The sequence below is a fragment of the Balaenoptera acutorostrata genome, chromosome 11 (genome assembly GCF_949987535.1).
Source record: "Balaenoptera acutorostrata chromosome 11, mBalAcu1.1, whole genome shotgun sequence".
In the NCBI taxonomy this organism is placed as follows: domain Eukaryota; kingdom Metazoa; phylum Chordata; class Mammalia; order Artiodactyla; family Balaenopteridae; genus Balaenoptera; species Balaenoptera acutorostrata.
Window position 1 is genome coordinate 3689203 of NC_080074.1, and position 26276 is coordinate 3715478.

The 26276-nt window shown below is 57.8% G+C and overlaps 1 protein-coding gene across 1 annotated transcript; it reads right to left on the reverse strand.

Moving 5' to 3' along the window:
• Window positions 1-598: 598 nt before the first annotated feature.
• Window positions 599-25422, reverse strand: TTC38 (tetratricopeptide repeat domain 38). The gene is made up of 14 exons (XM_057557334.1): window positions 25350-25422; window positions 24241-24318; window positions 21423-21504; window positions 19916-20087; window positions 18860-19033; window positions 17512-17587; window positions 13910-14029; window positions 11007-11066; window positions 10119-10157; window positions 8614-8695; window positions 6659-6824; window positions 5373-5532; window positions 5076-5149; window positions 599-2908 (listed from the first exon to the last, which is right to left on the reverse strand). Exons 1-14 carry the CDS (start codon window positions 25380-25382, stop codon window positions 2815-2817), a joined length of 1410 nt encoding a protein of 469 aa, XP_057413317.1. The 5' UTR covers window positions 25383-25422; the 3' UTR covers window positions 599-2814.
• Window positions 25423-26276: the final 854 nt, after the last annotated feature.

The following is a 26276-nucleotide window of genomic DNA, read 5'->3' on the forward strand; positions in this document are numbered from 1 at the left end:
GCATCAGAACAGCTACACGTTGCAAGGGACATGGTTCTGATCCCAACTCTTCATCCCTAAGTAAAAATCAAATTCCTATCGTAGGGTGTTGACGTGACGACCAAACAAAATAGGTGCATCTACCTGCTTTGTAAAGCATTACGGGTCAGTTCTTAATAGCTTAAGAAGACCCGTCCCTGCCCCGAGGAGCTCCCGGGTGACTCTGGGTGACCAGGCATACTAGTTTATGCCCCTGGACCAGGAGAACCTGTCTAGGGCCTGAGCACAGCCTGCCCTCTGCAACCCCTTTAGGCTTAGTCCTGGCATCCCTGACACCTCGTTTCTATCTGGGGGCTCCCTCTGCAGGCTTCAGCCTCGCCCTTTGCCTCCCCCTCCACTGCATTCTGATGTGCTAGTCTCCCCCCTCTCCTCTGTCCATGGCTCCTTTCTGAGCTCCATCATCTCAGGATCCTGCTTAAGTGGAGAAGAAAGATGGGGCCAGACAGGCCCAGGTGCAAATCCCAGCTGCAGGTATTGTTCAAGAGCCTTTGTGTTGCAAGTTACAGAAAACCAGCTTCAAGGTGGCTTCAGAAAAAGAATTTATTAGCTTGAGGAACAGGGAAGTCCAGGAATGGCCCTGGCTGCTGGCCTGGAAGGAGAGAGGGGCTTGAAGGAGGGTCCTGGGTCGGATTGTCCCCCCAGCGGCCTCTCTGGGTCCCGCTCAGCTTCCAGCAGGCTGCCTTTGTTGGGCCCACTGGCCCGGGAGCTCCACGCTTCCCTCTGCCTGCCAGGGCCTCCTGAAGACAGCGGCCAGGTTGGTGTGGCCTGTGCTCAATCCATGGTCCCAAGGCCCGGGTTTGCCTGACTCTCGACTACAGGGCCACTGCAGCAGGAGCCCAGAGGGTCCTAGATGCGAGGGCTGTTGGCCCAGGTGTCAGATCCCCACAGCCCTGTGGGTGTCTGCTGGGGGCGAAGGTCCCCAAACACCCACTCCCGATGCTCTTCCCCCTGTATCATGTCAGCACGTACTACGTGCTCAGTAAACACACCAATTGTTAACAAGTTGTTGCTGCTATATCTTCATCCATCTCTTCTCTTGGCCTCCTCCTCTCTTCTATCAATGGCCTACCCACTGTAGATTCGTTTCTTCCTTTCCCCAGTAGATTTTGCTTCATTTTTTAATGCACTCATTCAAGGGATCATTCACCAGTCATGGGTTCACTGACAGGTAGTCAGTGCATGCTCTGTGCTGGGTGATGCGGGGACACAGATGCTGTCCCTGATCTGAGGAGGTCACAGCTGGGGAGAAAGGTGCAATAGCAAGGGCTGTGGGGCACCAGCCTGCAGTGGGAGAGCAGAGGCCTTCCTGGAGGAGGGACCAGGGTTCCTGCTTCCCCGGCCAAGTTGTGTCTTGCTTGGAACCAGGAGCGGGGAGGGCAGAAGGGGCGTGGGCAGGCTCTGGCAGGGGAACTGGCAGGAGGGCACAGCTCAGGATGGGAAGGCAGGCTCTCCCTTGGGTTGTGTCCCTAGCTCCTGGGGATTAACAGCCCCTCTCTTGAAATCCCATTGTAATTACTCTGTTCTTGACTCACTGCCCAGCCCCACACCCAAGTTCAAGGAGAGGCCTGTCTCCCCAGGACCCAGCCCAGGCCTAACAAATAGAAGATGCCCATCCAGCAACAGTTAGTCAAAGGAACCGATTAACTAATTTATTTTAATCCCAGGAATTTGTCTAGTCGATTTGCAGGTGTCTGCTGCCTCCCAGGAGACCTGCCCCCCTGAGTCTCTAGCTAATTTCAATTTGCACTGAAGGAACCTGAGAAACATCTATGGGCTGGGATCGCCCCTCACAGCATGGCCGAGTCGGCACGTTCTCCTGAGACCCGCAGCATGCTGGCGGGGGTGGTGGCCGTCAGGGCCAGGTTACCGATGGGGAAGGAGACCGAGGCAGCATTTATAAAACTGGCTCAGATCTTGTTCAAGCCACGTCACAATGCTTTGGTTTTTGCCACAGCAAGGCAACCTCTGAGCTCAATCCTCACACCCCAGAAAGCACACCACCAGCTCAGTGAGTGTGCATTCCTATGATTAAAAGCATGGCTGACAAAGGAAACCAGGTACCTGAGGCCCCTTTACGAAGTGCAGCTTAGAATAAAGAGAAAACAAGTCCAAACCAGTGCCACCAAAGCCCAGGGAGAAGCTTGAGGACATCTCTGCAGAGACAGCAGAAGGGCCGAGGCCCCAGGCAGCAAGGTGGGGGTCCCTCTCCCAGGAAGCACAGGGGCCTGGGGTGAATGTCAGTAAGGCCTCCGCTTGCTGTGACCCTGGGCAAGTCACTCCCCCGCATTGGTACCCTCACCCAAAAGGTCGGACAACAGAACCTGCCTGGAATACGGGGAGGAAGACAGAATGAAGGGGTTTATCCCAGGGGCAGCCTAGGCTGGGGGGGAGGGGTGCCCCCAGGGGCTGCGTAGGAGACTCCCCTCCCCCAGCTGAGCCCAGCACCAACCCTTCCGACCCCTGACCGACCAGAAGGTATAAGGGTTCCCTGGGAAAATGCAATTTGCAAGGCAAGTGGAACAGCGGTCCCCACCTCGGCTCTGACTGCTTAAAACTGCACCCTGGCCCTTAACGAGGATTAGAAGATGCAGAATCACGTTGAAAATTGATTTCTGTCCCCTCTTCCTGTAATGCTGCTGGTTACAGGGCTTCGCGCTTCACAGGCCTAATCAACAGGCTCCGGCTACTTGTAACCCTGCAAAGCCAGTGTGGCAGCTGGTCTGATGGCCGGGCTGATGGCCGGGGAGGCTCCGCGGGGCAGGCGGCCAGGCTGGCTCACTGCAGGAGGTGGACGGCGGCCGCCCTGCGGATGAGCCTCGCAGTCAGTGGGGAGTTGGGCTTCAAGGCATCTCGCTCCATCAGAAGGCTCCTGGGGAAACAGAGACAGGCTCTGTGCTGGAACCTCCTAGAATGTGGAGGGCGGATGGTCCCTCCACCCCAAGGCAGGACACAGGCAGCATGGGCTGGGGCCCAAGTGGCAGCACGGGCTGGGGCCCAAGTGGTGGAGGGAGGGGACGGCATCACGGCAGAGGGTACTAGAGGGACAAAGGCCCAGAGGCAGGACGCCAGGGGTGGGGACCAGAGGGAAGGTGGGCGGAGATGTGAGGATGAGAAAGCGTGGACTCCAGAGCCCCGCGTGCTCGCACTGGCCCAGGACGGCCGGTGTTCAAAGAGCATCCTGACAATGGTCCCAGCGATGCCCGAGTGCAGAAAATTTCAGGGTGAGCACATCCCCGTGGCCTCGTCCGCCCCAGGAACTTGGGGCCCATCCTCCCGCCATACGGAATGCTGGGACCAGAGGGTAGAGCACGACTGTGGGGATGGGGGGGAGAGCCACGCCTGAGAATGTTCCAGGAAAGCAAGTAGCAGAAGAGATGCTGTGGGAAAAATCGAACTTTCAACAAAGAGAGAATCATTTAAGGCAAAGACCCCAAACAATTGACAACAGCGATTCTGTGCGCTGAGGGTGCGGTTAAGGGGCCGGGGCCTGGCACTTGGGGCAGGGACACCATGGCAGGGGGCCGAGGGTTTCCACCTTGGACGGGAGGGGAGCTGAGCCATGTGAGGACGGCAGGAGGGCACCTGGAGGGGGCGTGCCTGTCACCCCGACAGCAGCAGGCTCCCCTAGCACTCCCAGGGGCAGACCCCCTACTGCGCCCCCCGCCCCCCAGCGTGGACCTCGTCACCCCGCCCGTGTGGTGGCCCCAGCTTCCCCGCTCAAGCCCGCACCCTCCTCTCTGTCCAAAGGGCCCCACCCTCCCTGCCCAGCTGCCACCAGAGGTGCCACACCAGGCCTGGAGCTCCCCAAGCGGCTCCACCGCTAGAGAAATGCGTGTGGCTTTGCACGTGGCCACGGAGGGGGACAGCGAGGGGCATGTGTCCAGGGCGCTCCAGGGTTTGACCATTTCCAGCGTGTCCACACAGACTCAGGTGTGAGACAGCATCCACGCCTGTTTCACCAGCACCTGCAATGCTCACTTTGGAACGGTCGTCGGGGCAGCCGGGCCCTGCCCACCGTGGGCCGCCCGTGCCTGTGCTTGGACGCTGGCGCTTTCCACCTGACCTCTAACCTCGAGCGCCCAGCAAGGGCCTCCTGGGCCCCACGGTGCAGCCTGGACTTGCAGCGGCAGCTTCAGTGGGCCTCACGACACCCCTTCTGCCCACCCGGCACCCCTTGGCTCCCCTCTTTCCCCTCGGCGTTCCAGGAGGGCCTAAGGGACGGGGCGGGGGTCACATCTCCCCCCAGGAGCACAGGGGCTGGTGCAGGTCGAGGTGAGTGGGGTGTGGGACAGTGAAGGCTGCCGGCGATGGCTGGCTTCACGGGTAGAGCTTTCTTCTTGGGGTGCCCCTACCCTGACACCCCCAATCCTCCAGCCACACCCCTCCTCCTAACCAGATCACCCCTGGTCTGGTTAAACTCGCTTGGTTTCAGGCCTCCCTGAGAATGTCACCTCCACCAGGCACCCTCCCTCCCTGACTCCCGCCCACTCATCACAGCGTCTTGGGCAATACGCCCGCCCTCATGGCAGTTGTACACATACTTGTGGGATTGGTTGCCTTGTGTCAGTTCCCACAGGAGAGGTAAGCTCCACGCAGCCTGGGCCTGGGTCTCCTGCCCACCACTCCCCACCCCGCCGGCACCCAGCACAGGTAGGAAAATGTGAGCTGAGGCCCAAAGGATCGGTAGGCGTCGGCAGGTGCGAGAGAAGAAAGGATGTCCCAGGCAGAGGGTGTGGCACATGCAAAGGCCCAGGGGCCTGAAAGAGTAACTGTAGCTCACTGTGGCCAGAAATGAGGAGTGGGCTGGGAGGGCAGGAGGGTGGGCCTGGGGGTGGGGGTGGTCAGATCCTTTGGTCAAGTTGAAGACGCTCACAGGGGGAGAAGCAGGCATCCCCGTAGCCTTGCATCTCTGCCTCAGAGGTGGGCACCACCTCAGGCCAAGGGAGGTGGAAGCCTGTGGGGAGACCCCCGAGTGAGAGGGGGCTGTGCTCAGGGTCCTTCCCAGCTGGGCTTTGGGACCAGAATGAGGAACTCACCGGGCCACGTTCTTGTGGATGCCGGACGAGCAGTTTAAGGCTGCGTGAATCAGTAACTGGTTGAAGACGTCTCTCTGAAAGGTCAAGTGGGCACGTGAGGCTCTGTGACGTGGGACAAGGGATGGGGACACCTGCCCCCTCCCCACTGCAGGCTGGCCTGTTCTCAGGGACAAGCTTATTGGGGATTGTGAACGGCAAGGACTCTCCCACACCGTGGGCGCCAACACCGCAGAGACAGAGGCTGTGGGGCACAAGGGCTCCCGGACTGGGGCCCTCACGCTGCAGCTGCTGGCTCACCTGGGCGTTGCTGCCTCCGATCTGGACAAGCCGGTAGCGGATGGGCTGGAGCAGTTCCACCACGCCGTCGGGGTTCCCGCTCTGGGCCTCCACCAGGGCCTGGCACAAGGGCAGCCCCACGTCGCGGGCCAGGAGGTGCTGGTAGTTCTCCCCCGGGGACCTGCCGGCCCGAGAGGGTGCCCTCAGCGACCTGCAGGGCCTCGTGCTGCCCCCCGCCCCAACTCAGGTGCCTGAGGAGGGGGCTGTCTTCTCCTCCGCCCGGCATCCCTGGCTCCGTGCCTGACACAGTAGGTGCTTTGATCAGGTGACCTGACAGAGGACAAGCCGCCAGGGAGGGGAGAGAACTGGGCTCTGAACTCAGTTCAACTGCGACCCGGCCTTGGGCAGATGCCCCACGCCTGGCCTCAGTTTGCTCATCTGTAAAGTGGGAGTAGCAGTGCCGCCCTCGCAGGGCAATGCAGGTAAAGGCTGGCACTGGAGTCGGCGCCGGCCCCTGGAGTGAACAGCTGTGGCAGGCTTTGTCTTCCCGTTGCCCTCAGGTGGCGGTTGATCTGGGTTGTGAGGGCTGGGGGCCTGAAGCTACATCCCCAGCCAAAGCCCCCAGTTCATGCAGCTCAGCCCTGGGAGGAGGGGCAGGGCAAGCGGCCGTGGGTGGCCACCCTCCCCCAGGCGCCCCGGACAAACCACCAGGGTTCACGGGTCCCACAGCTCTAGCCCTACAGGCAGGAGCCGAGGGCTGGCTGCCTCCTTGGTGGCCTTCCCTGGACTCTCTCTGGCCCCCGCTGTGATTGGAACCGGCTCGGAACTGTGCTGGGTGTGTGTCACCACGTCACTGCCCCTCACTCTCCTACCAGCCTGTCCCAGCAGATGAGGAAACAGGCTCACATCAGAGAGCCAAGGCCCTGTAAGCGGCGGGTCTCTGGTTCCAGGGCCTCACCGCATCCCCTGTGCGTGACACTGACACTGAGGCCTAGGGGATGGAGAGGCTGCTCTGTGTCCTGGGGGAACCAACTATACCCTCGCAGGGCACACCCCGCGGGGACACACGCCTAGGCGGGGGGTGGGGAGAGGACACCTGGGGGCACACACTTGCGGGGGATGCACACCTATGGGGACAAACACCCAGCAGGCGCACACCTGCGAGCAGCCCTCCACGCGCGTCTGTGCGGCTGTACCCACCAGTGGGGCCTCCAGCCCCGCAGGCGGGCAGGGGTGGCGTGAGCAGCCCCCCAGGGCCCTCTCAGCAGGGTGCGGGTCCCCCTGGTGGCCCCGGCCCCTCCACGTACTCGCTGGCATCCCGCAGGGTGGTCAGCAGCTCCTGCGTGGTCCGGGAGTCCCCAGCGCCCAGGGACGCCATCAGGAAGTGCACATCGTTGAAGAGCAGGATGTGGTCTCGGCTGTGCTTCTGGGTCACAGACAGGACATCTTGCCACCGCTCACCCACAGACACCCCTGGGGACACGGGAGGACACCCGCAGGCCTGGCATGAGCGCTGTGCGCACGGGCCTCTGGCACCCACGGGTGGCTCCAGGTGAGGAGGCCGGGTGACGCTGGCACGCGGTGTCTGGCCTCGGGCTTAGGCTTCTGGGGCCGGTTTATATTAACTTCGTTTAATCATAAAAGCGGCAAACGGGTAAGGTAGAAAGCAAATTAAAAAAAAAAAAAAAAAAAAAGCTATGGAAGGGTATTAAATGAAGTCTCTGGCCCCTTTGACAAACCCCAAACCACTTTAAAAATTCTTCCCCTGGTTCTCACTGGGCAGGCACCTGACACAGCACAGCACGGCGGAATTCATAAAAAGCATCCTTCCGCCTCTGGGTCTGGATTTCCAACTCGACAGCCCCTCCTCTGCTCCGCTCTCCACCACCACCTCCCGCCCCCTGTCCCTCTCCGCTCCTGCAAGTTACCCGATTTTTCCTACTGCTCCTAGCGGGCTCCTCCCGTGACCTTGTAGTTGCCCTTGACTTCCGTTTCTCCGCCTGTCACTTGGACGCAGCTCTGAAGTTTCCACTCTGCATGTTGAGGGAGCAAGTGGCCTTCCTCTTCCCTCCACCGGCCCTGAGGCACCCACACCGTGCCTCCCAGCCTCCAGGCCGGGCCCGTCCCTTCCTGACCCCTCCTCAGGAGAATTCAGGGGGGCCCAGGCCGCGCCTCCACAGGCGAAGGGTCAACAGGACTCAACTGCCCCCAGGCCCCTCCCCTCTCCACCGAGTTCTGGATGGTTTTGGCTGGACAGAGACACGGGCCTCCACCAGCCTGGGTTCCGGTGTCCCGGCCTTATCACCTGGACGGCCGTGAGAGCCCCTCACTGTTCTCCCAGCTCCTCACGGATGCCCCGGCCTCCAGCCCGGCCTCCCCTGGCTCAGCCCCCCTGCTGGACAGAGCCCGGCCAGCCCTGCCCCGCGGGCTCCCCGCAGACCCAGATGAAAGCCACACTCTTCACCCTCCCTCCCCAGCTCTCAGCCTCCTCTGCTCCCCTGAGCGCATGGACCCCACACTCCGTCACTCATCCCCGTACGGGCCACTGGCTTCTGTGTCTTGGGGGCTTCAGATAGGCTGCTTCCCACCTGTAACATCCTGTGCTGTCGCCACCTGGCAAAACCCTACGTTCCCTTCCATGGCTCACATTTCACCTCCTCTAGGAAGCCTTCCCAGAGCCCTCGGAAACAGCCAGTCCTGCCCGGGCCTCATCCCCACTGACCCAGGACCTACAGTGGGTACAGGTTTGGCTCTGCTGAGCCTGGGGGAGAGGGGAGAGCTATCTGGTACCCCAGTGGTTGGCCATAAGCCTTCCGTAGCCCCCAGGGCTATGGTCAACCCCATCCAGGCTCCCTGGAGAGCACTGCATGACACTGTTGGGAAAACCCTCCCTCTGAAATCCCAGGGAGTTGAGAAACTGAGGTGGTGCCCGAAGACAGGTGGCCAGGTGCCACCCGTGCCATGCAGGCCTGGCAGGTAGGCTGTGGGAACGGCAGGTGCCAGCAGGATTCGGAGCCCGAGGCCTGCACACCGAGGAGCGGAGGGAACTGGGAGAAAGGGCAGCAGTGGCCTGGCCCACTGGCCTCAGGCCAGCCGGAAGGCAGCCGCAGAGCTGGTACCCGAAGCCGCGCCGTCCCAGGACCGGGAGCGGGCCCTGGAGAAACTCGCGAATGAGCTCCTGCCGGCCTAAGCCCAGGCCGTGGCACCGTCCCCTCGTCGGGTGGGAGGAGAAGAGCCAGAGGAGAAGGCCCAGACCGGGTACCTTCCATCTGCAGCCGGTAGAGCATGGAGCAGCTGTCCACCACGTCCAGCATTGCCCCGCTGACCCGCAGGCTGGGGAGGATCTGGAAGACAAGGGCAGGCAGGGCATGAGGGGCTGCAGGGACGGCCAGAGTCCACCCACCTGGGCTGCGTGTGGGGCCTGGGCAGAGCCAGCCCTCAGCCAACAGGAGCCACCACCAGTGTCCCCTCCACCCCAACTCTCAGGGCCATTCCCCTCTCCGAGGGCCTGGACCGCTCCAGGTGCCCCAGGGACACTGGACAGACTTGAGAAAGAGCCCACCACACTGGCAGCTGGGGGAGCACCTGCCGGGCCCTGGCACCTGTCACCTCCTGCCCCCAGCCCTGGACTATGATGGCAGAGAATCATCGCGCCCGACCACGATTCCACATTCAGCTGGTCTACGTCTCACGGCATGCAGCTCTCGTCACCCTTCACTCCTTACTACGAAATCCCGACAACTCAAGGGGATGATTTATAGGAAACTTTACTGAGTGTTTTTCTCTGGGGTTTAGATCCTCAAATTACAAGCATTTTTGTGACCCCAGGCTCTGCCATTAAGCCCATGGTGGGGTCCCCAGCAGTTGCAAGTTAGGCATTTTTTTCCCTCTTAAACATACCTAGGGGGTGGAGGGAGGGGGAATAGGGAGTTAGTGTTTAGTAGGCCAGGAGTTTCAGTTTGGAAAGATGAAAAAGTTCCAGAAATGGATGGTGGTGATGGCTGCACAACCATGTGAATATACTTAATGCTACAGAACTGTACACTCAAAAATGGTTAAAACGGTAAAATATGGCATGTATATGTTACTACAGAAAAAAAATTCCTGGCGGGCTTCCCTGGTGGCTCAGTGGTTAAGAATCCACCTGCCAATGCAGGGACATAGGTTCGAGCCCTGGTCTGGGAAGACCCCACATGCCGCGGAGCAACTAAGCCCATGTGCCACAACTACTAGGCCTGAGCTCTAGAGCCCATGGGCCACAACTAGTGAGCCTGTGAGCCACAACTACTGAAGCCTGCACGCCTAGAGCCCATACTCTGCAACAAAGAGAAGCCATGACAATGAGAAGCCCGTGCACCGCAACAAAGAGTAGCCCCCGCTCTCGCAACTAGAGAAAGCCTGCGTGCAGCAACAAAGACCCAAAGCAGCCAAAAATAAATAAATAAATTTCTTTTAAAAAAGAACATACAAATACATTTAAAAATAAAATAAAATAAAATAAAATGACTAGAGGGAAGCCTGAGATTTCAGAGATGACCAAATGAGATGTGCGATCTACCAACGCCCACGGGCAAACAGAGTCGAATCCCATTCTGGGTTTCGACACCGCTCTGCGAGAGAATCAATGCCGTGAGGTCTTACACAAGAGCTGTGCTCTCGCTCCAGCTGTGGGTCTGGCTGGGGTAATACTGATTGGCTCAAAGATCTGTTAGAGACTGAAGGGTAAATCGCTGCAATAAACCGAATCGGGTGCAAGTGTGGACTTACGTGGTCATCATAAATGGTCAATGCGGCCTCGTATTCGCCCTGGAAAAATGAAGTTCCGGGATTAACACGTGGAGGAGGTGAAATGTGCTGCTGAGACATGAATTGCAAATGGCCTCGACAAAGCCCCCGCCCCACAGCCGGGGTGGGTCTCAGGATGGGAGGAGAGGAACCCACCTCTGCCCCAGCCCTTCGCTCCCCCGTGTAGAAGACACAGCAGCAGCTGCTGCTGCTAAGGGAGCCCTTTCTGCGAAAGCATTATTCTTCCTATGAAGCGCTTGTCAAGCGGCTGCCAGCTTTTTCATACATTTATTCTAGGATTGTTTTTCCCTTTATTTTCCTTACTGCCCATTCAGTTGGGTTCACTGCTTTCTTGGAGACACTGTATCACTGCATTCTGCCTGTCATTACAGGGTCCTCACCTTCCAAGCATTTCTCTTTGGACATTTAGGGAGCTTCTAGATTTTCTCTGCGATAAACTGTAAGACAAACCCTTATAAATGGGAGCCAGTGGTGGAATCACTGGGGTCAAGGGCGTCCCCACACCCTCACTGCCACTGGGGCAAAGCATTCGGAGGGTCCCATGGTTCATTCGGCTACAACCGTGAGGTGGGAGCCTAGCAGACCACTACAGCGGCAGGCGCTCGGGCTACCCTGTCTCCACAAATGACACACAATACACGTGATTTCCGAGTCCAGACAGTCCAAAATACCTAAGGTAGTTTAAGCCTGAAAAGCTCTTTGGAAACATGAGTGCTCTTATTGCATCAGGACACCCCTGAAATGTGCAATCACACCGTACTGCTCCACGGGATACAAAGTATAGCAAAAGGTAGAAAAATATTTCCTTCCTTGGACATCTTTATAGGATAAGACAGCCGGTCATCTTACCTTTTCAATCAGATATAAAGCCCAGTGCCAATAATTATGACAAGCAAGCATATCAGAGTCCTGGGGAAAGAACGAGCGAATGAGAGAAAAATCTGACAGCCTGTCGGGGGGAGGGGGGAGGGGGGGAAGCAGCTGTTGTTTTGTGCCAATGCAGAGCGCCACAGCTCTGAATGCAGGAAACACTTCCCAGGCACCCGCCCCGGCCGGCCTGTGCTGGCGAGTCCACGCCCCATCTTCTCCTTTGGCTCTGAGCCTCGGCGAGTGGTGTGCCTGAATTTTCTGAGGATGCTGAGACTGCGGCAGGCTGGCATCTTAGCCCCAGAGCGAGAAGGGAGGAGAACCAAAGCCTCACCTTCCTTAGGTGTGGAGTGGAGAAAATGAATAAGTCTATCCGAACGGCTGCAGAGGCCCACTGCGTCCAAACAGTGCGATGCATCCAGTAAAACCCTACAGATCAGTGAGCCCAGGGCCAAACTCCCCGCAGGTCCTGGCAGAGCCCACAGAATAAGGGGAATGGAGTGACATCTAGACGGCTGCAGCTGGTACGCTTTTGGCCCTACCATGAACACTAGCCTACAGGGCTGCGGCTGACACTTCCTTCTCTGCCTAGATACCACCTCCCATCTCCTGGAAAGGAACTGACGATGCCTCCTCCACGGCCCACGTCTACCTGGCACCTGTATTTGAGGATGCCAACCCACCCAACTCCCCTCTCCCTTACAGGCCACTGTAGGCCTTGGTGCTTTTGCTTAAGCTGATCCTACATCTCCCTGTCCTTTGCCTAGCAAACACCTACTCACCCTGCAATACTCAGCTCATACATTGCCTCCTCCAGGAAGCCTTCCCTGACTGCTTCCCCCTCAAGCCCACTTGGGTGGGATGCCTCCTCTGGGTTTCCACATCCCCAAGAATGCCCCTGGCATGGTGTGGTCATGCGCTGCTGGGGAACTGCTTGCTCCACTTGATGGGCCTTTTGAGGACAGAGAGGTCTGGGTGGGACTCTCAGTGGGGTCCCCAGGGAGGGGCACAGGCTGGCGCAGTGACTGGAGACTGGACTGAGCCACAGCCAACTGCCTGGGGCAGGTGCTGGAGGAGGAGGAAAGGGAGCCCCAGGCCACATCGTCCACCCCAGGGCTGTGCAGCCAGGCCAGAGGCTGCCAGGAGCCACTCCAGGGACGTGTGCAGGCATCGGGGGACGAGCGCCTCTTGGAGATGGCCCCAGCCACCTCGGGCCGCCTGCTACAGTCGGACTAACACCGATGGGGACTCCTTCGGGGCAAGGGCTTCACAGTTGTTGCAACAGCAGGTTTTCAGGTAAGGAAACTGAGGCTCAGAGGGATCACGTTCTCGTCCTGGGGTAGAGCCAGGCCTCAAGCACCCAGGCCCAGGAAAATCGGAGTCTGGGGGCAGGAAGTAAATGGAATACAAACGATCTGGCCCTGGCCAGGCCTCTGCGGCCGCCCTCTCAGAGGACACGGCAACTCTGGCGCTCCCTCCACCCAGAGTCACTACCTGCCGGGGGAGCCCGAGGACAAGGGTCCGACCCACACTGTACCCCCACCCCCACCCAGGGCCTAGCTCATGCCCAGCGTTTGGGGATCCTTAAAAAGATCTGGGTGTGGGGCTTCCCTGGTGGCACAGTGGTTGAGAATCCGCCTGCCAATGCAGGGGACGCTGTTTCCATCCCTGGTCTGGGAAGATCCCACATGCTGCGGAGCAACTAAGCCCGTGCGCCACAACTACTGAGCCTGCGCTCTAGAGCCCGTGAGCCACAACTACTGAGCTCACGCGCCACAACTGCCGAAGCCCGCATGCCTGGAGCCTGTGCTCCGCAACAAGAGAAGCCACTGCAATGAGAAGCCTGCGTGCCACAACGAAGAGTCACCCCTGCTTGCTGCAACTAAGGAAAGCCCGCACGCAGCAACAAGACCCAACGCAGCGAAGAAAAAACAAAAGATCTGAGTGTGAATCTAATGAGATTATAGTTCTCAAAGGTTATCTTAGACCTGTTCGCCTGCTCTACTTAATACCCCTCTCGGAGAAGCCAGGAATCTGCCTTCTTGTAAATTACTTCTCGCTGGCCTGTCCTAGGCCAGGGAGTTGCTGGGAGGAGCTGAGGTGACCATGCCAGTCCCCTGTTCCCCGCCTGGCTCCTGGTCTCTCTGTGGTTCGCTCAATCACTGAGCACCTGCTGCTCGGTGCCAGGCCCTGGCAGAGACTCACTGTCTTGGCCGGCGGTGCCCTGGGAGGCCCACCACAGCACAGAGAAGGGCAGAGCAGCAGACCGCACCCGGCCAGGTAGCCAGACTGTATGCCAGAGACAAACTCAAGGACGACAGGCGCATGCAGAGAGAGGGCCACAGCAGCTGGGCGCAGGCGGGCGCCGGGAGTGGGAGCAGGGAGGCCCCTGGGCGTTAAGGCCCCAGGAAAGGGTCTGGAGGGGCTTGAGGGGTCTGGATGGTACCCACGCTGCTGCCTCACCAGGGCCCTGACCCCCGCACACCAGCCCCACCGACGGTGGCTGGGCCGTCATCCCTCCCATCAACCCCCGGCTGCACCACGTGCTCCCGGAGGATGCTCTGGGGTTCTGGGGTCTGTGTCGAGTCTGCTGGCCAGTGAGCTCACAGTTCTCACCCCTGCTGGGCTCTTGTTTCCCCTTTCTCATCCATTCCTTCTACAACCTCAGGCCACAACCAATTCTAGGAACACCTTCAAAACATCAGCAGATGTTGGGAAGCCATGGGGTCCCCAGGGGATTCGGTGGCTTGACAGAAATGCCTCCAAGTGGAAGATGAGTTTTCCCCAGAACTAAGCCACGCCTTGTAACTCCATCCGTTAATCCCTGGCTTAACTTGGGGGAACAAACAGAATTTTCCAGGCAGGTGGACGGACGAGAATCGTACCTTCCAGTGGGTTTCTGAGCGCTGCATGAACTCCAATCCATCCTGGACCTCTGCTTTCATCTCATGAATATGGGCGATGGTGTGCACCGACCACGCGTCCGTCGGGTTAACAGATAAAGCCTACGTGGTGGGGGTGTGGGGGTCGGGTGGGGGACAAGTCGAGATAACATGGGTGAGTCAGGCTGCCCGGTGACAAGGCGTCCCCAAGCCGTGCAGGGGCACGAGGGGCCTGAGCAAGCAAGGGGCCTGGGCTCTGCCTCAAAATAACGACCCCAAAGACCAGCCCGTTGACCAAACACCAGATGCTGCCAGAGAGGGTATCACTGCCCATTTCACAGATGAGGAAACTAAGGCTCAGAGAGACTAAGTGACTTGCCCGGGCCCACACAGTTGAGTGGCACTGGGGTCTCTCCAAAGCAGGGGCTCATCCAACCCCCTGGCCCCCAGCCTCCTGCATACAGCTGAGTCACTGCCCAGTTTCCCCTGTGGTGAGAAGTCAGGCCGCCTCCCTCTCGTGACTGCCGTGGAGGCCAGTGGACACTGAGTGTGTGTGCTCCAGGGGCTCTCGGCTGCCCCTCCCGACTAGCACACATGCAAGGACCACACACATGCAAGGACCACACACACGCAAGGACCACATGTGTGGCTTTCCGGGCTCGTTCTGGTATCACTGCTAGTAACAACAAGAGCCGCTCCGATGACCGATGGACTTGACGGTGACGACATGGCAGGCGGGACACGAGGTCTGCCTCCCACCTCACGGCGGGCAGTTTAGCTCATGGCTACTGAGCGCCTACTGATCCTGGCACAGAGCAGTGAGCCGAGGCTCACCACGGGCCTGTGGACCATCCACACGAGCCCAGGTCCTCCACACCTGATCACGGGGTCCCCCCAGCCCTGCCACCTCAGGCGCCCACGCCTTCCGCAGAAGCGGAATTGGGAAGGCCCAGCACCTTCAGCCCTGGCCTGGCACCTGCTGCGGGGTCTATGCTGGCAGGTGCTCCCCAGCAAGCCCCACCTCCCTGCTGCAGCCCTGACCTGCATGGGCCCAACCAGTCCACGTGGGGATACAGAGAAAGGCCACGTCTGTAGGGAACGATGGGCAGCCCGGGGCAGAGCCCTGCAGGACCAGGACCCTTCAGGAGACCCCAGGGGCGCAGCTGAGCAGGCTGAAGGGACCTGCTAAGCGTGCTGTGGAAGGCAGAGGCTCAGGGCAGCAGGGCTGCTCTCATCCCCTTGCTGGGATTAAGCTCCCCCCTCGCTGAGGGGTTCCTGACCGGCTCCCTCCCAAGGTTCCCTGGGACAGAGTCTACAAGGCCAGAGCGATCCGGCCCTGCCTGCCCCCAGACTTTGCTCCCAGCACCCGGCCTGCCCACCTCCGCCCTAAGTCTCAGTCTATCAGGTGCTCCGTGTCCCTGAACCCTGGCTGCCACTCTCCTTCCCCGACAGCTGCCCTTCGCTCTTCCTGCCCTGGGCGTTCAGCCTGCAGACAAGGCCCACGTGTCCCCACCGTGAGGCCTCTCCAGACTCCAGTGGAGCCTGTGCAGCCCACCCTCGCTCTCCTAGAAGCCTGGTCTTGCCCACTAACTGTCTGTGGCGGGCTGGTGCTGGGGTCAGAGTGTGGGCGCCTGAAGGAGAAGGGGCGTGAAGGGAGCAGAGGGGGGCATCCCATGCCACGGCTTCCTGCTCCTGGCGGGTGTGAACCTGCACCTTTTGGTCACTCTCTGACTTCTTGAACCATCCTGCCAGCCCTCAGGTGCCCACACAGACGGCACCCAATGGGAGAGACCAGCTGCCAAGGTCTCCAGGGGAACCTTCCTACAGCTGACCCCCTGGATGACGGCGCCTGGTCACCCAGGCCATGGAGCCAAGACTGCCGTGAAGCTCCCTGTGCCCCCCGACGGCCTGACTCAGGGCTAAAGCACAGACCCCATCATCCTACTGTCAAATCTGGGCTCTATTCTATAAATAGAGTGGTTGTCACAGGCCCTGTGGGCCCCCGGAGGGTGCCGGCTGTCTCCCAGGGAGGGGTGCTGGGAGCCAACTAGGGCAAAGACTCGGGGGAGAGCCCTGGCTGGGTGCTGGGGAGCAGGTCTGTCCAGGCAGCATGAAGGACTGTGCTCAGGTGGCCTGGGGGGCCGTGGCTCTGCCTTCTGTGAGCTGTGTGGCCATGGCCTTGGCCTCTCTGGGCCTGGTCGCCCTCCTCTGGGCAATGAAGAGTTCAATGCCCCGCTGCAGAGGATCGAGCCAACAGGAGCGGCGTGTACACTGAGTGCCAGCCCTGAGCCAGGCACAGGAGTGGTTGTCACCCCCTTGTGCGTGGCGGCCCCTCCCTGGGACTCAGTTTCCACTCCCGCGAGAGGAGGAGCTGGAGAGGGACTCTGAGAGCCAGAGGTGCTGAGGCTCCCGGGCCTGCAAGCGAGGGACGTCCACGGTGCGTCCACGGTACCAGGCAGCCCATCTCCGCCAGCACGGAAGGAGGGGCCCGGGCCGGCAGGAAGCGCTTAGCATCCCACCCTGTTCTGCACCCTTGGCCGCTGCTGCCTCCGGATGGGGGCAGTGCTGAAGAGAAGGGCTGGCCAGCAGGACCCCAACGCCAGGTCAGGGCCCACTGGAAGCAGTCTGATGAAATAAAATTTCTACCTTAAGGCAGGACAAGAAAAATTAAACATAAAGTTCTCTCTCTGGGCTTGTTTGGGCCTCCTCCCTCCCTCCCTAACATGCAGTGTGCACGTGTGTTACACATCCACCAGCGCTCCTCAAAGATGGGAGTACCTGCTGGACTGTAAAGACCGATTCTCCCCTTTTTTCTGATGCTGGCAAAGTAAGTAAGTTCTTAAAAGAACGCGTTCTTCCCCCGCTCTCTAGGGGGTCATGGTGACTCATTGCTTGCTTCGTCTGTGCTTATCCGGGCTATGTATCCTTGGTGACCTTTACGTAAAATATCAGGATGTCATTTTGATGTACGATCCTTTGTCTCCAAAAGGTAGATGGCTGTATGACTGTACCTTTGAGTTCTAACAGGCTGAACAGTTCTCAGAACTTTCTGAGAATCTGCTTCCTGGGTTACAATCCTCAGTTTGGCTCGAATAAAATTCCCTTTTTTTTTTTCTTAACTTATATATAGTTCATTGAATTTTCGGCAACAAGTCTCACTCATCACTCATCTGTCAGCTCCTGGAGGCTTGGTGAAGTCCGTGACACTTAGAAACGTGAGGTCCCAGGTGGGAGAAGTAACACTGATACTTGCTTCCCCACCTACAAAGTCTGGGTCCAGCAGCACAAACTGTGGGCCCTGGAGACACGGAGCTGGGGACGTGCAGAGCTGCCACTACGTGTGACCCTGAGCAAGAGGGGTGGACGGAACCCTCCCTGGGCCTCATTCGCCTTCCTGGCCTGGGTGGGGAGTTTGCTGAGCAAGGCGGCTCTGCAAACCCAGGGTGGGGAAAAGGTGACGGGAGGGAGTTGCCCTCTCTGTTAACATGAGCCCTCCTGGTAGGAAACGAGGTCCGAAGGGGGGTGGGTGCAGCGTGACTGGCGTGCTCTCCTCCACCTGACCGCACTCCACGAGGGTTCAGGCATCTCAGGAAGGGCCCACTTACCTCTTTGGCGAGCTTTTCCGCCCGATCGTAGAAGTTGGTTTCCATCAGTCCGAAAGAATAGATGCCTTTCACGTAGCTGAAAACAGAAGGAAATTATGTTTTTTAAAAGTGCACTAGAACCGTTCAACCCTCAACATGACCCGTGTCGGTCGAACTGTGTCTCCCCCAAAATGGTACGTTTAAACATATGCCCTAACTTGGAATTAGAGTCTTTGCAGATCATCATCGAGCTCAAGTTAAGATGAGGTCATCCTGGATTAGGGTGGGCCCTACATCCAATGACTGATGTCCTTATAAGAGAAAGGAGAAGGAGGAAGGTTTGGACACAGACACACATGGACACACACACAAAGGACAGACAGTCATGTGGAGACGAAGGCAGAGACTGGAGTGATTTCAGACTTGCCAGTCCCCACAGTCACAGGAGCCAATTCCTTAAAACAAATACCTTCCCCCCACCACCCCATCCCCGCTCCATATATATATGTAAATAGTATAGATATAGATACAGATATACACATCCTACTGGTTCTGTTCTCTGGAGAACCCTGACTAATACAGCTCTTCAATCTATTAGTCCACTTGACCTTCACAACCATCCTATGACTAAAATGCAACGGAGGTGATCATGTGTGGTGGTCCCTAGGGCTGTTCATGGTTATTCCAGGCCTCTCTCTCCTCCAAGCCCAAAGTAGAGCTGCATTTCCTGGCCCCCTGTGAGTGGGTGACTGGATTTGACCAGTGACTCCGGAGCTGCAGGGCACCCCCTTCACTCTGAGCACGAATGCCATTGTGAGTCCCCCAGGAGAGCTCTTTTCCCTCTTAGCAGCAGGTGTATCCCGAGAGCAGTTACTTCATCAGCTGGGATCCTGGAGGGCGACAGTGGCAAGGGTGTGGATCCTCAGCTCTCCTATGATGGACAGTGAGAAACTAACCTTTGTTGTAATAAGCTTCGGAGAAAAAGATCTAGAGGATGTTTGTCACTGCGGCAAAAATTATCTTGTGCTGACTGATACATAATAGTACTACCTCATTCCCAGGATGGGATAAAGATCAAATGAAGACGTGAAGCCTTTCACTTTTTTTTTTTTTTTTTTTTGGCCGAGCTTTGCGGATTGCAGGATCTTAGTTCCCCGACCAGGGGTCGAACCCGCACCCCCTGCAATGGAAGCGTGAGGTTCCAACCACTGGATCATCAGGGAAGTCCCACCTTTTCACTATAAAGAACTAGGAAATAACAACAGTAGTCTCACTAGTTTTAGGGCAGGGCCAGGAGAGTTGCCATGTTTTTAGGGCAGAGGAGAGAGACTAAGAAACAGAAACGATGTGATTTCCAGCTGGCACCTACCTGCTAAGGGGGATGTCGGGTGTCCAGAAGGGATAAATTCGAGCCACAGAATCTCGCATCTGTTCCTGGTAGCCCAGGTAAAAATAGGCATCGTGGGAAAATTTCAGGGCCAACATGTCTGTCGGGTGGTCCTGGAGAATCTGTTCCCACAGCTCACAGGCTTTTGGAAGGTTCCTGGAAGCCAAGAGAAGTTTCTCAGCAACACTGAACACAGTTCACACACGAGGAGTGGAAAAGGCTTAATTTCCTGCCAGTGTCACAGCCTGCACTGAACTGGCTAAAAGATACATGTAAGTTTCTACGTTAGGTTGTGGCTCAGAAAATTGAAAAGCCTCAGTGGGAAGTTTTACTCTCTAACTCAAGAAAAAAAAAAAACAAACTAGTTTAACAAGTTACCAAAGACAATTTCACCTGAGACCGTGAACCAGCTGCAGGAAGCCTGAGAGGTGGAATTCCACCCCTGTGCTGACATCCGCACACACCTGCCAGGAAGACCAGGACAGAACTCTCTCTTGTCACTGCTTCAGAACGCCTGTAGCATCAGCTCAGGTCACCCAGCTCTGCGGGCATCTCTCCTGCCCAAGCAGACACAGGGGCTGTCCTGGGGGCAGGCGTCAGGGTCAGGACTCCCACACACAGGGGGACGGACAGCCGTGGGAACAACAGGGGCAGGGGAGACCGGAAGACTATAAGCAGATGCTCACAGGTGTGTAAGGACCAGGAGCACGAGGGCGAGGGTTTGCTCCTTTCTCCTGTCTCTTATCTGTTTCTGTACTGTGGTCCTACTAGTTTTGTAATGAAAATAATAACCAATTTATTTAACGAAACACAACAAGTTGCTTTGAATGCTAACCTGGGAGTCCTAACCAACCACGTCCTCATTCAGCAGTCAGCTGAGGACAGAGCAGCAGGCAGGATGCGATTCTCAGTCAGGCGGGCACGGAAGTCAGGGTGAGAATCCCCCCGAGGCCCCCTCCGCACGGCGCAGGGGGCAGCCCGTGGCATCGCCCAGTGTGGCCTCGGAGCGCCAGCCCCTGGCCCAGGGAGGCCCCTCACCCCTTGGCAAAGGTCTCTACTGCAGACACGTGCAGCCGTTCCCGCTGCGTCAGGGGCTGAGCTTTGGAAATCTCCACCATCGTCTTCACGGCCAGGTCCAGCTCTTTGTCCAGCCTCACGGAGCTTCCGGTGCCAATCAGAATGAGGCCATTAGCGATGGCGTGGCCCAGGGCTGGCGAAAGGTGGGAAAATAGCTGGTGATTCAGACGGTCCCACCCAGCCCAGCATGTGAAATAAACACCCAACGTCCCAGGAGGGGCAAGCCAGGCGGCCGGTAGGGTGTGTCCCCACCGACAGTCCAGAACTCAGCTCCTCACCGGGCACGTGGAGGGCACTCTGGGGAATGCCAACGTGTGGAGCACCTGTGCCCCCCTCACCAGGTGAACTGGTTAGGGGCTGCCTACGGGCTCCTCTGGAGCCCCACCTGCTTCCCTCTCAGCTGCTACTGTCACTACCACCAGCACAGGGCCTCCCAAGGACCACCCGGTAGATGCTGTCGGGGGGCTGGTCCCCAGAGGACAGAAACCATGATCCTGTCTTGGCTGCTCTCATTCGCTGAGAGCTCGGGGGCCGAGGAAGATGGGGGTGTGCCTTGTGGCCCTTGTAGCAGCCTTGCTGGCAGGTGTGCTGGCCCCCAGGTCCTACCTGGGCTTCCCAGCCTCCACCTTGACAGAGGAAGGGTATCCGCTGGCGTTTGGAACTCAGTCCTTGGCCCAGGCTTGGGACCTAGGGCCCAACCACAGTGCCAGGACCACCCATGTGGCCCCTGCTTCTGACCTGGGGCCAGGGTCTGCTCGGAGAACCTGAGCCCACGCGTGGACACTGGCTCCCGTGACAGCTCCTTTCATCTCCTATTCTGTGCCCCTTGCCCTCAGTGGGACCTGGCCACAGTGGGGTTCCCTGCTGCCCTCCCGTCCTCAGCCCTTCTGCCCAGCCCAGAACCTCACCCACACTGGGCCACCCTCCTGGGGTTCCAGAATGCACTGGGCTGACCCCGCCCGCGTGCCTGCCACGTACATGGCTTGCCTGTGATGGCAGCCTCTGTCACCAGGTCGGCCCTCCCCGTCACAGCTGCTGTGGGGTTGGCCTCGCTAGTGCCCAGAGAGGCCACTTCTTGTGTCCCGAGGGGTCCAGGCTTTAGACTGAGACAGCCTTGTCTGATCCCAGCGCCCCAACTACCAGCTGGGTGGCTTTGGGTATATTTCCTACTCTCTACTCTCTCTGAATCTCAGTTTCCTCATATGGGAAATGGGATCAGTGTCTTCCCTGCAGAAGTGACGTACAGTTAAGGAGAACGTTTGAAAGACACCTTCTATAGAACCTGGAATCTTTATGGGAGCAGCTGTTATTCCAAGCACAGTGGTGGCTGTCACCTTCCCTCCCTCCCAACCTGGTCACTTCCACCAGCCCTGCCCTCCCCAACCCAGCTGAGTCCTGCAGTCAGGGAAACAGTGAGGGGCTGGACTCGTGAAACGGGGTTCCTCAACCCAGGGAAAGCATCACTCACCGAAGGTCGGATCTGCTGCTTTGAGCTTTGACAGGCAGCCCTCAATGCCACCAAGACTCTGGTCATTGGTCCATTTTACATACTGAAATTTAAAAGGTGAAACAAAGCTGTCCCCAGGGAGTTTTTAGTTCATGTAAATGAAGGCTTGTTTCTAAACCTTGATTTTTTTCTTTTTCTTTCTAGAACACTGGTATTTTCTGGACCTTAGCTCAAAGAAAACATAACTGGGTTGATTTTGTATGAAGAGACTGAATACACGGAACTCAAGGCACATTTTCTAGGGCTGGTGAGGCCACCATTTCCAAAAAAGAAACATCTAAAGGAAGGTTCTTCCTGACAGGTGACCTGCCCACAGTGTTGGCCTCGTCAGCCCCAAGAGGGGCCTTGACGTTGGGTACCAAAATAGGAACCTTGCTACTTCCTATTCATTCCTTTAAAAAAGAATCACAGTAAACATTAATTATAGAAAGGAAGAGGCATGAAAGCCAAAAGATCAAAAATATCCTTAATCTCATCTCATTATCATTTTTGACAATTTGGTGTATTTGTTTCTAGTCTTTTTTTTTAATGCCTAATTTTTTAAAAATAAATTTATTTATTTTTGGCTGCATTGGGTCTTCATTGCTGCGTGTGGGCTTTCTCTAGTTGTGGCGAGTGGGGGCTACTCTTCTTTGCAGTGCGCGAGCTTCTCATTGCGGTGGCTTCTCTTGTTGTGGAGCACGGGCTCTAGGCGCATGGGCTTCAGTAGTTGTGGCATGCGGGCTCAGTAGTTGTGGCGCACAGGCTTAGTTGCTCCGTGGCATGTGGGATCTTCCTGGACCAGGGATCGAACCCATGTCCCCTGCATTGGCAGGCGGATTCTCAACCACTGCGCCACCAGGGAAGCCCCTAATTTTTTTTTTAATATTTATTTATTTTTTGTCTGTGTCGGGTCTTAGTTGTGGCACGCAGGATATTTCGTTGTGGCAGGCGGTCTTCTCTCCTGTTGTGGCGCATGGGCTTAGTTGCCCAATAGCACGTGGGATCTTAGTTCCCCGACCAGGGATTGAACCAGCGTCTCCTGCATTGCAAGACGGATTCTTAATCACTGGACCACCAGAAAAGTCCCAATGCCTATTTTTTTTTTTTAAGATTTAATTATTACTTTTTATTTATTTATTTATTTTTGGCTGCGTCGGGTCTTAGTTGCGGCACACGGGATCTTCGTTGGGGCGCGCAGGCTTCTCTCTACTTGTGGCGCGCAGCCTCCAGGGGGCGTGGCCTCTGTAGTCTGCGGCATGCAGGCTCTAGTTGAGGCGTGCGAGCTCAGTAGTTGTGGCGCGTGGGCTTTGTTGCCCCGCGGCATGTGGGATTTTAGTTCCCCAACCAGGGATCGAACCCGCGTCCCCTGCATTGGAAGGCGGATTCTTTACCCCTGGACCACCAGGGAAGTCCCAGCAAACATATTTTAAATGAAAAATACCTGACCCAGGTCCTAATTTTTAAGAATCCTAAAAGCATAATAATGCATTAGATTTTAGAATGTGCCCTATCAGTTGTCCAACTTACATCTACACAGAATTAGCACATGTATTTTAACAAGACACAAGGGAGTTGGCACAGAGACGCAGACGCACAGCAGGGGCGGGGGTAGAGGGGGGGTGGCTGCCGCTGCACTGGGGAACTTTCCCTGCAACGAACTGTGCTCTGCAGAGGCCAAAAGTCGCGGGAAGGGGACAAATAGACAAAGAGCTCAAACGCACACAGTGGAGGCCCTTGGCAAGCCGACGGCATTTCACCAGTTGTTTCTTGTATGGCCCTTATGTTTCTAGAGGTTTCCTTGGCCCTTATGCTGCATGGACAGAAGGTAGCGATTTCACTGCCCTTGAAAAAGCTCAGCTCTAGTTTTCCATCAGTGTGTCTAGACCTAGGTGCATCCTGCTGCTATAACTCACTGCAAGAGTCAGCTCAGCTCTCTGGACCTCAGTTTCCCCACCTGTCAAGCAAAGTATTTGGACCTTACCTCTGAGACTCCCCTAGTTCCCTAGTTCTAAGACTATAGGCTCCTTCACTGGTGTTAGAAATGACTGGTAATACGGTGGAAGGTCTTAGAACAGCCATAGGTGGGAGCAGTATATTCACAGATTAGCCCCAGGAGAGGGGCCCCATGCCTGAAATGGAGGAACCCCACACCAAACCCTCAGCACCCTCACAGGCCAACGCCTGCCACTTGGGGGACCTCTCAGCCATGCCCTGGGCAGGCAGAACTGTTCCCACGCCCTGGGGGTACAGGTACATGGATTCTGTTGCAGTCGATTTCTCAAGTCTGCATGCAGTTTAAAAAGCATCCATCACTTTGTGAGACGTTGACTGTGGGGCTTTGGAGCGGCCTGAGCCATTGGTCCTGTGCAAGGATGTTTCAAAGCATTATGAAGAACGTTCAGGTCCCCGGGAAGCCCTAATATACTCAAGTTTACCAAAGGATTTGGGCAGAAATGGGGATAACGGGCTGCACTGCTTATAAAATCAGGATAAAGATGCAAAGTTTTGAAAGCTTCGAGTCCCGTGCCTGCTCACGGTCATCGCTGACCAGCTTTACCTGGAGAGCACATCAGCTGGCAGGCAGTTTGGCCGTAAACCTAAGCAAGCTGTGTTAGCTGGGCGCTAGAGCACCACTGTGCACGCGTGGAAGTACCATTGACTTGTGGCACGAATAAACGCAGCTGTAAGATGCACCAAAAAAAATTTGTTTTAATGAAAATAAAAACCATTCACCCATGTAAGAACCCTCCCCCTGGACCGTTACAGAAGGGGCCACCACTTCTCTCCACGGGCATACCTGGGTCAGGGTGGCATCAAACAGCCTGCAGGCCTCGTTGCTTGGGGTTGAGAGAGGGAGCCCGGCGTCCTTCCAAGCCTGCACACAGCAAGAAGGGGTCTTATTCCATGTAGCCCTCCAAACAAACACGCACGAACCCCAACCCCCAAGCACCGAAGATGCTAATGCCTAGCATCCTGTAGGTATGGGCTTCCATAAGCCCCATCCTTGTGGGGCAGGCACAGACTTCCAGATTTCAGAGATGGTGCGGTGTAGAGAGAGCCGAGCCCTGGGTGGGACGGATCCTGATGCAGATCCCAGGGGCCTCTAAGTAGCTGAGTGCCCTCAGGCAAGGTCCTCCCTCTGACCCCTGTCTGGCCCCTCTGTGAAATGGGGCTCTGGAGGACACGTGGGGTGACTGTAAAGTGTCTGCCAGGGAGCAGACCCTCAGTAAGGGGGAGTCCCTGCTCAGGCCGCAGGGAGGTCTGCCAGGGCAGAAGAAGGGCTAGCGCTGGAGGGCAAAACCAGGAGGGTGGTCCTGCCACCTGGCCGGCAAGGTACCAACCACCGAAACAATTCCTCTCATCTCCCCCACTCTACCAGGTAGTTCAGACCTTCAGGAAACATCTCCAACTAACTGAACTGTTCACTGTAATCGCTGTCTCGGTGTCTTGCCAGGGGCGCACAGACAGGCGACTCCCCGGTATGGAGAAATGACCTTTACTCCGGCCAGCCCAGCGGGCGGCTCCTCGGAATGGCTGTGCGCAGGTCCCCTCGCTCCTCTGAACGCCCCTTCCTCAAGTGCAAAATGGGCCCAGACTCCCTGCCCCGGCGGGTCCCGTGGGAGGCCCTCACTAACGCCCAGCGTCCCCGCTGTGTCGCGCCGGGGTTAAGGGGCTAAGCTTTTTAGGAGGACCTGGCGTCTCCGCGGGGCGGGGCCCCGCGCCGCAGATTTTCCGGGGGCGGGGGTCACAGTAGGGTCCTCTGGTCCCTTCCATGCGCCCAGGATGCGCGCCCGTCTCTCGGGGGCCGTGTCCGCGCCGGACCCCTGGCAGGGCTGATCCCGCCACCCCCGGGGTCGTGGGGTCGTGGGGCCGCGGGGGACCCGGGCGGGGGCGGCCTCCGCATACCTGGCAGTCGCGCAGGGGCGCGGCCGCGGCCATGGTGCTGGGTCGGTGTCGGGGGCGCGGGCTGCGCGCGCCGCCGCGGGCTTCCGGGTGAGGGCGGGGAGTCGAGCCCCGGGGGCGAGGCGGGGCTGCCCCCGATCTCCGCTCGCTCACTGGTCCGCTTCGGACACACCCACCTCTCCCGGCCGGGTCCCCCGGGCGGACCCCTCCGGCTCCCTTCTCCGGGGCTGCGGGAACCCGAGTCGGCTCGAGGCGAGCAGCTTTGGTGTGCGCCCCCGCCTCTCCCATCAGACAGGGAGCCTGGGGCGGAAGGGCCAGAGGGCGGGCCGGGAGGTTCCTCCCTGTGGCGACCCTCTGGGAGGCGACTGCAGTGTCCCCTCGGAGGCAGAGGAGCCCTGGGACAGCGGTCGCTTTCAAGCTCTAAGAGTCCCACTCGGAAGCCGCGCGCGCGTGCACACATTCACAGAGGTCATTTTGACCTGTGGTCGGGCCTTGCCCTGCACCCTCTCCAGGACAGAGGTTGGAGTGGTGGGTAGGAAGAGTGTCTTTGAGACCAAAAAAATGTGAGGTGGCATTTTCCCTCCCCTTCCCCTCACCCCTGCAAGTAGCAGGGCCTTCTGGAGGCCCCTAGACCTGTGCCCCTGCAGGGCCTGGGCCTGGAAGCTGGTGTTGGCTGGTGGCAGCAGCTTTGAGCAACCAGTGGGATCAGGGCCTGTGGTAGGCAAGCCCTGGGTGTGGCCATGGGTGTGCAACCTGGACAGTCGTACAGGGCCTCACACTTAGAAGGGCCCCGTGCTTGGTTGAAAGCTCAGCTGTTGCCATCTTGAAATCCTTAACAGTTTTCGAACAACGTCCCCACATTTTCATTTTTCACAGGGCTCTGGATATCATGTAGTCAGTCCTCTGACAGCCAATCCATTAACAAGTGCA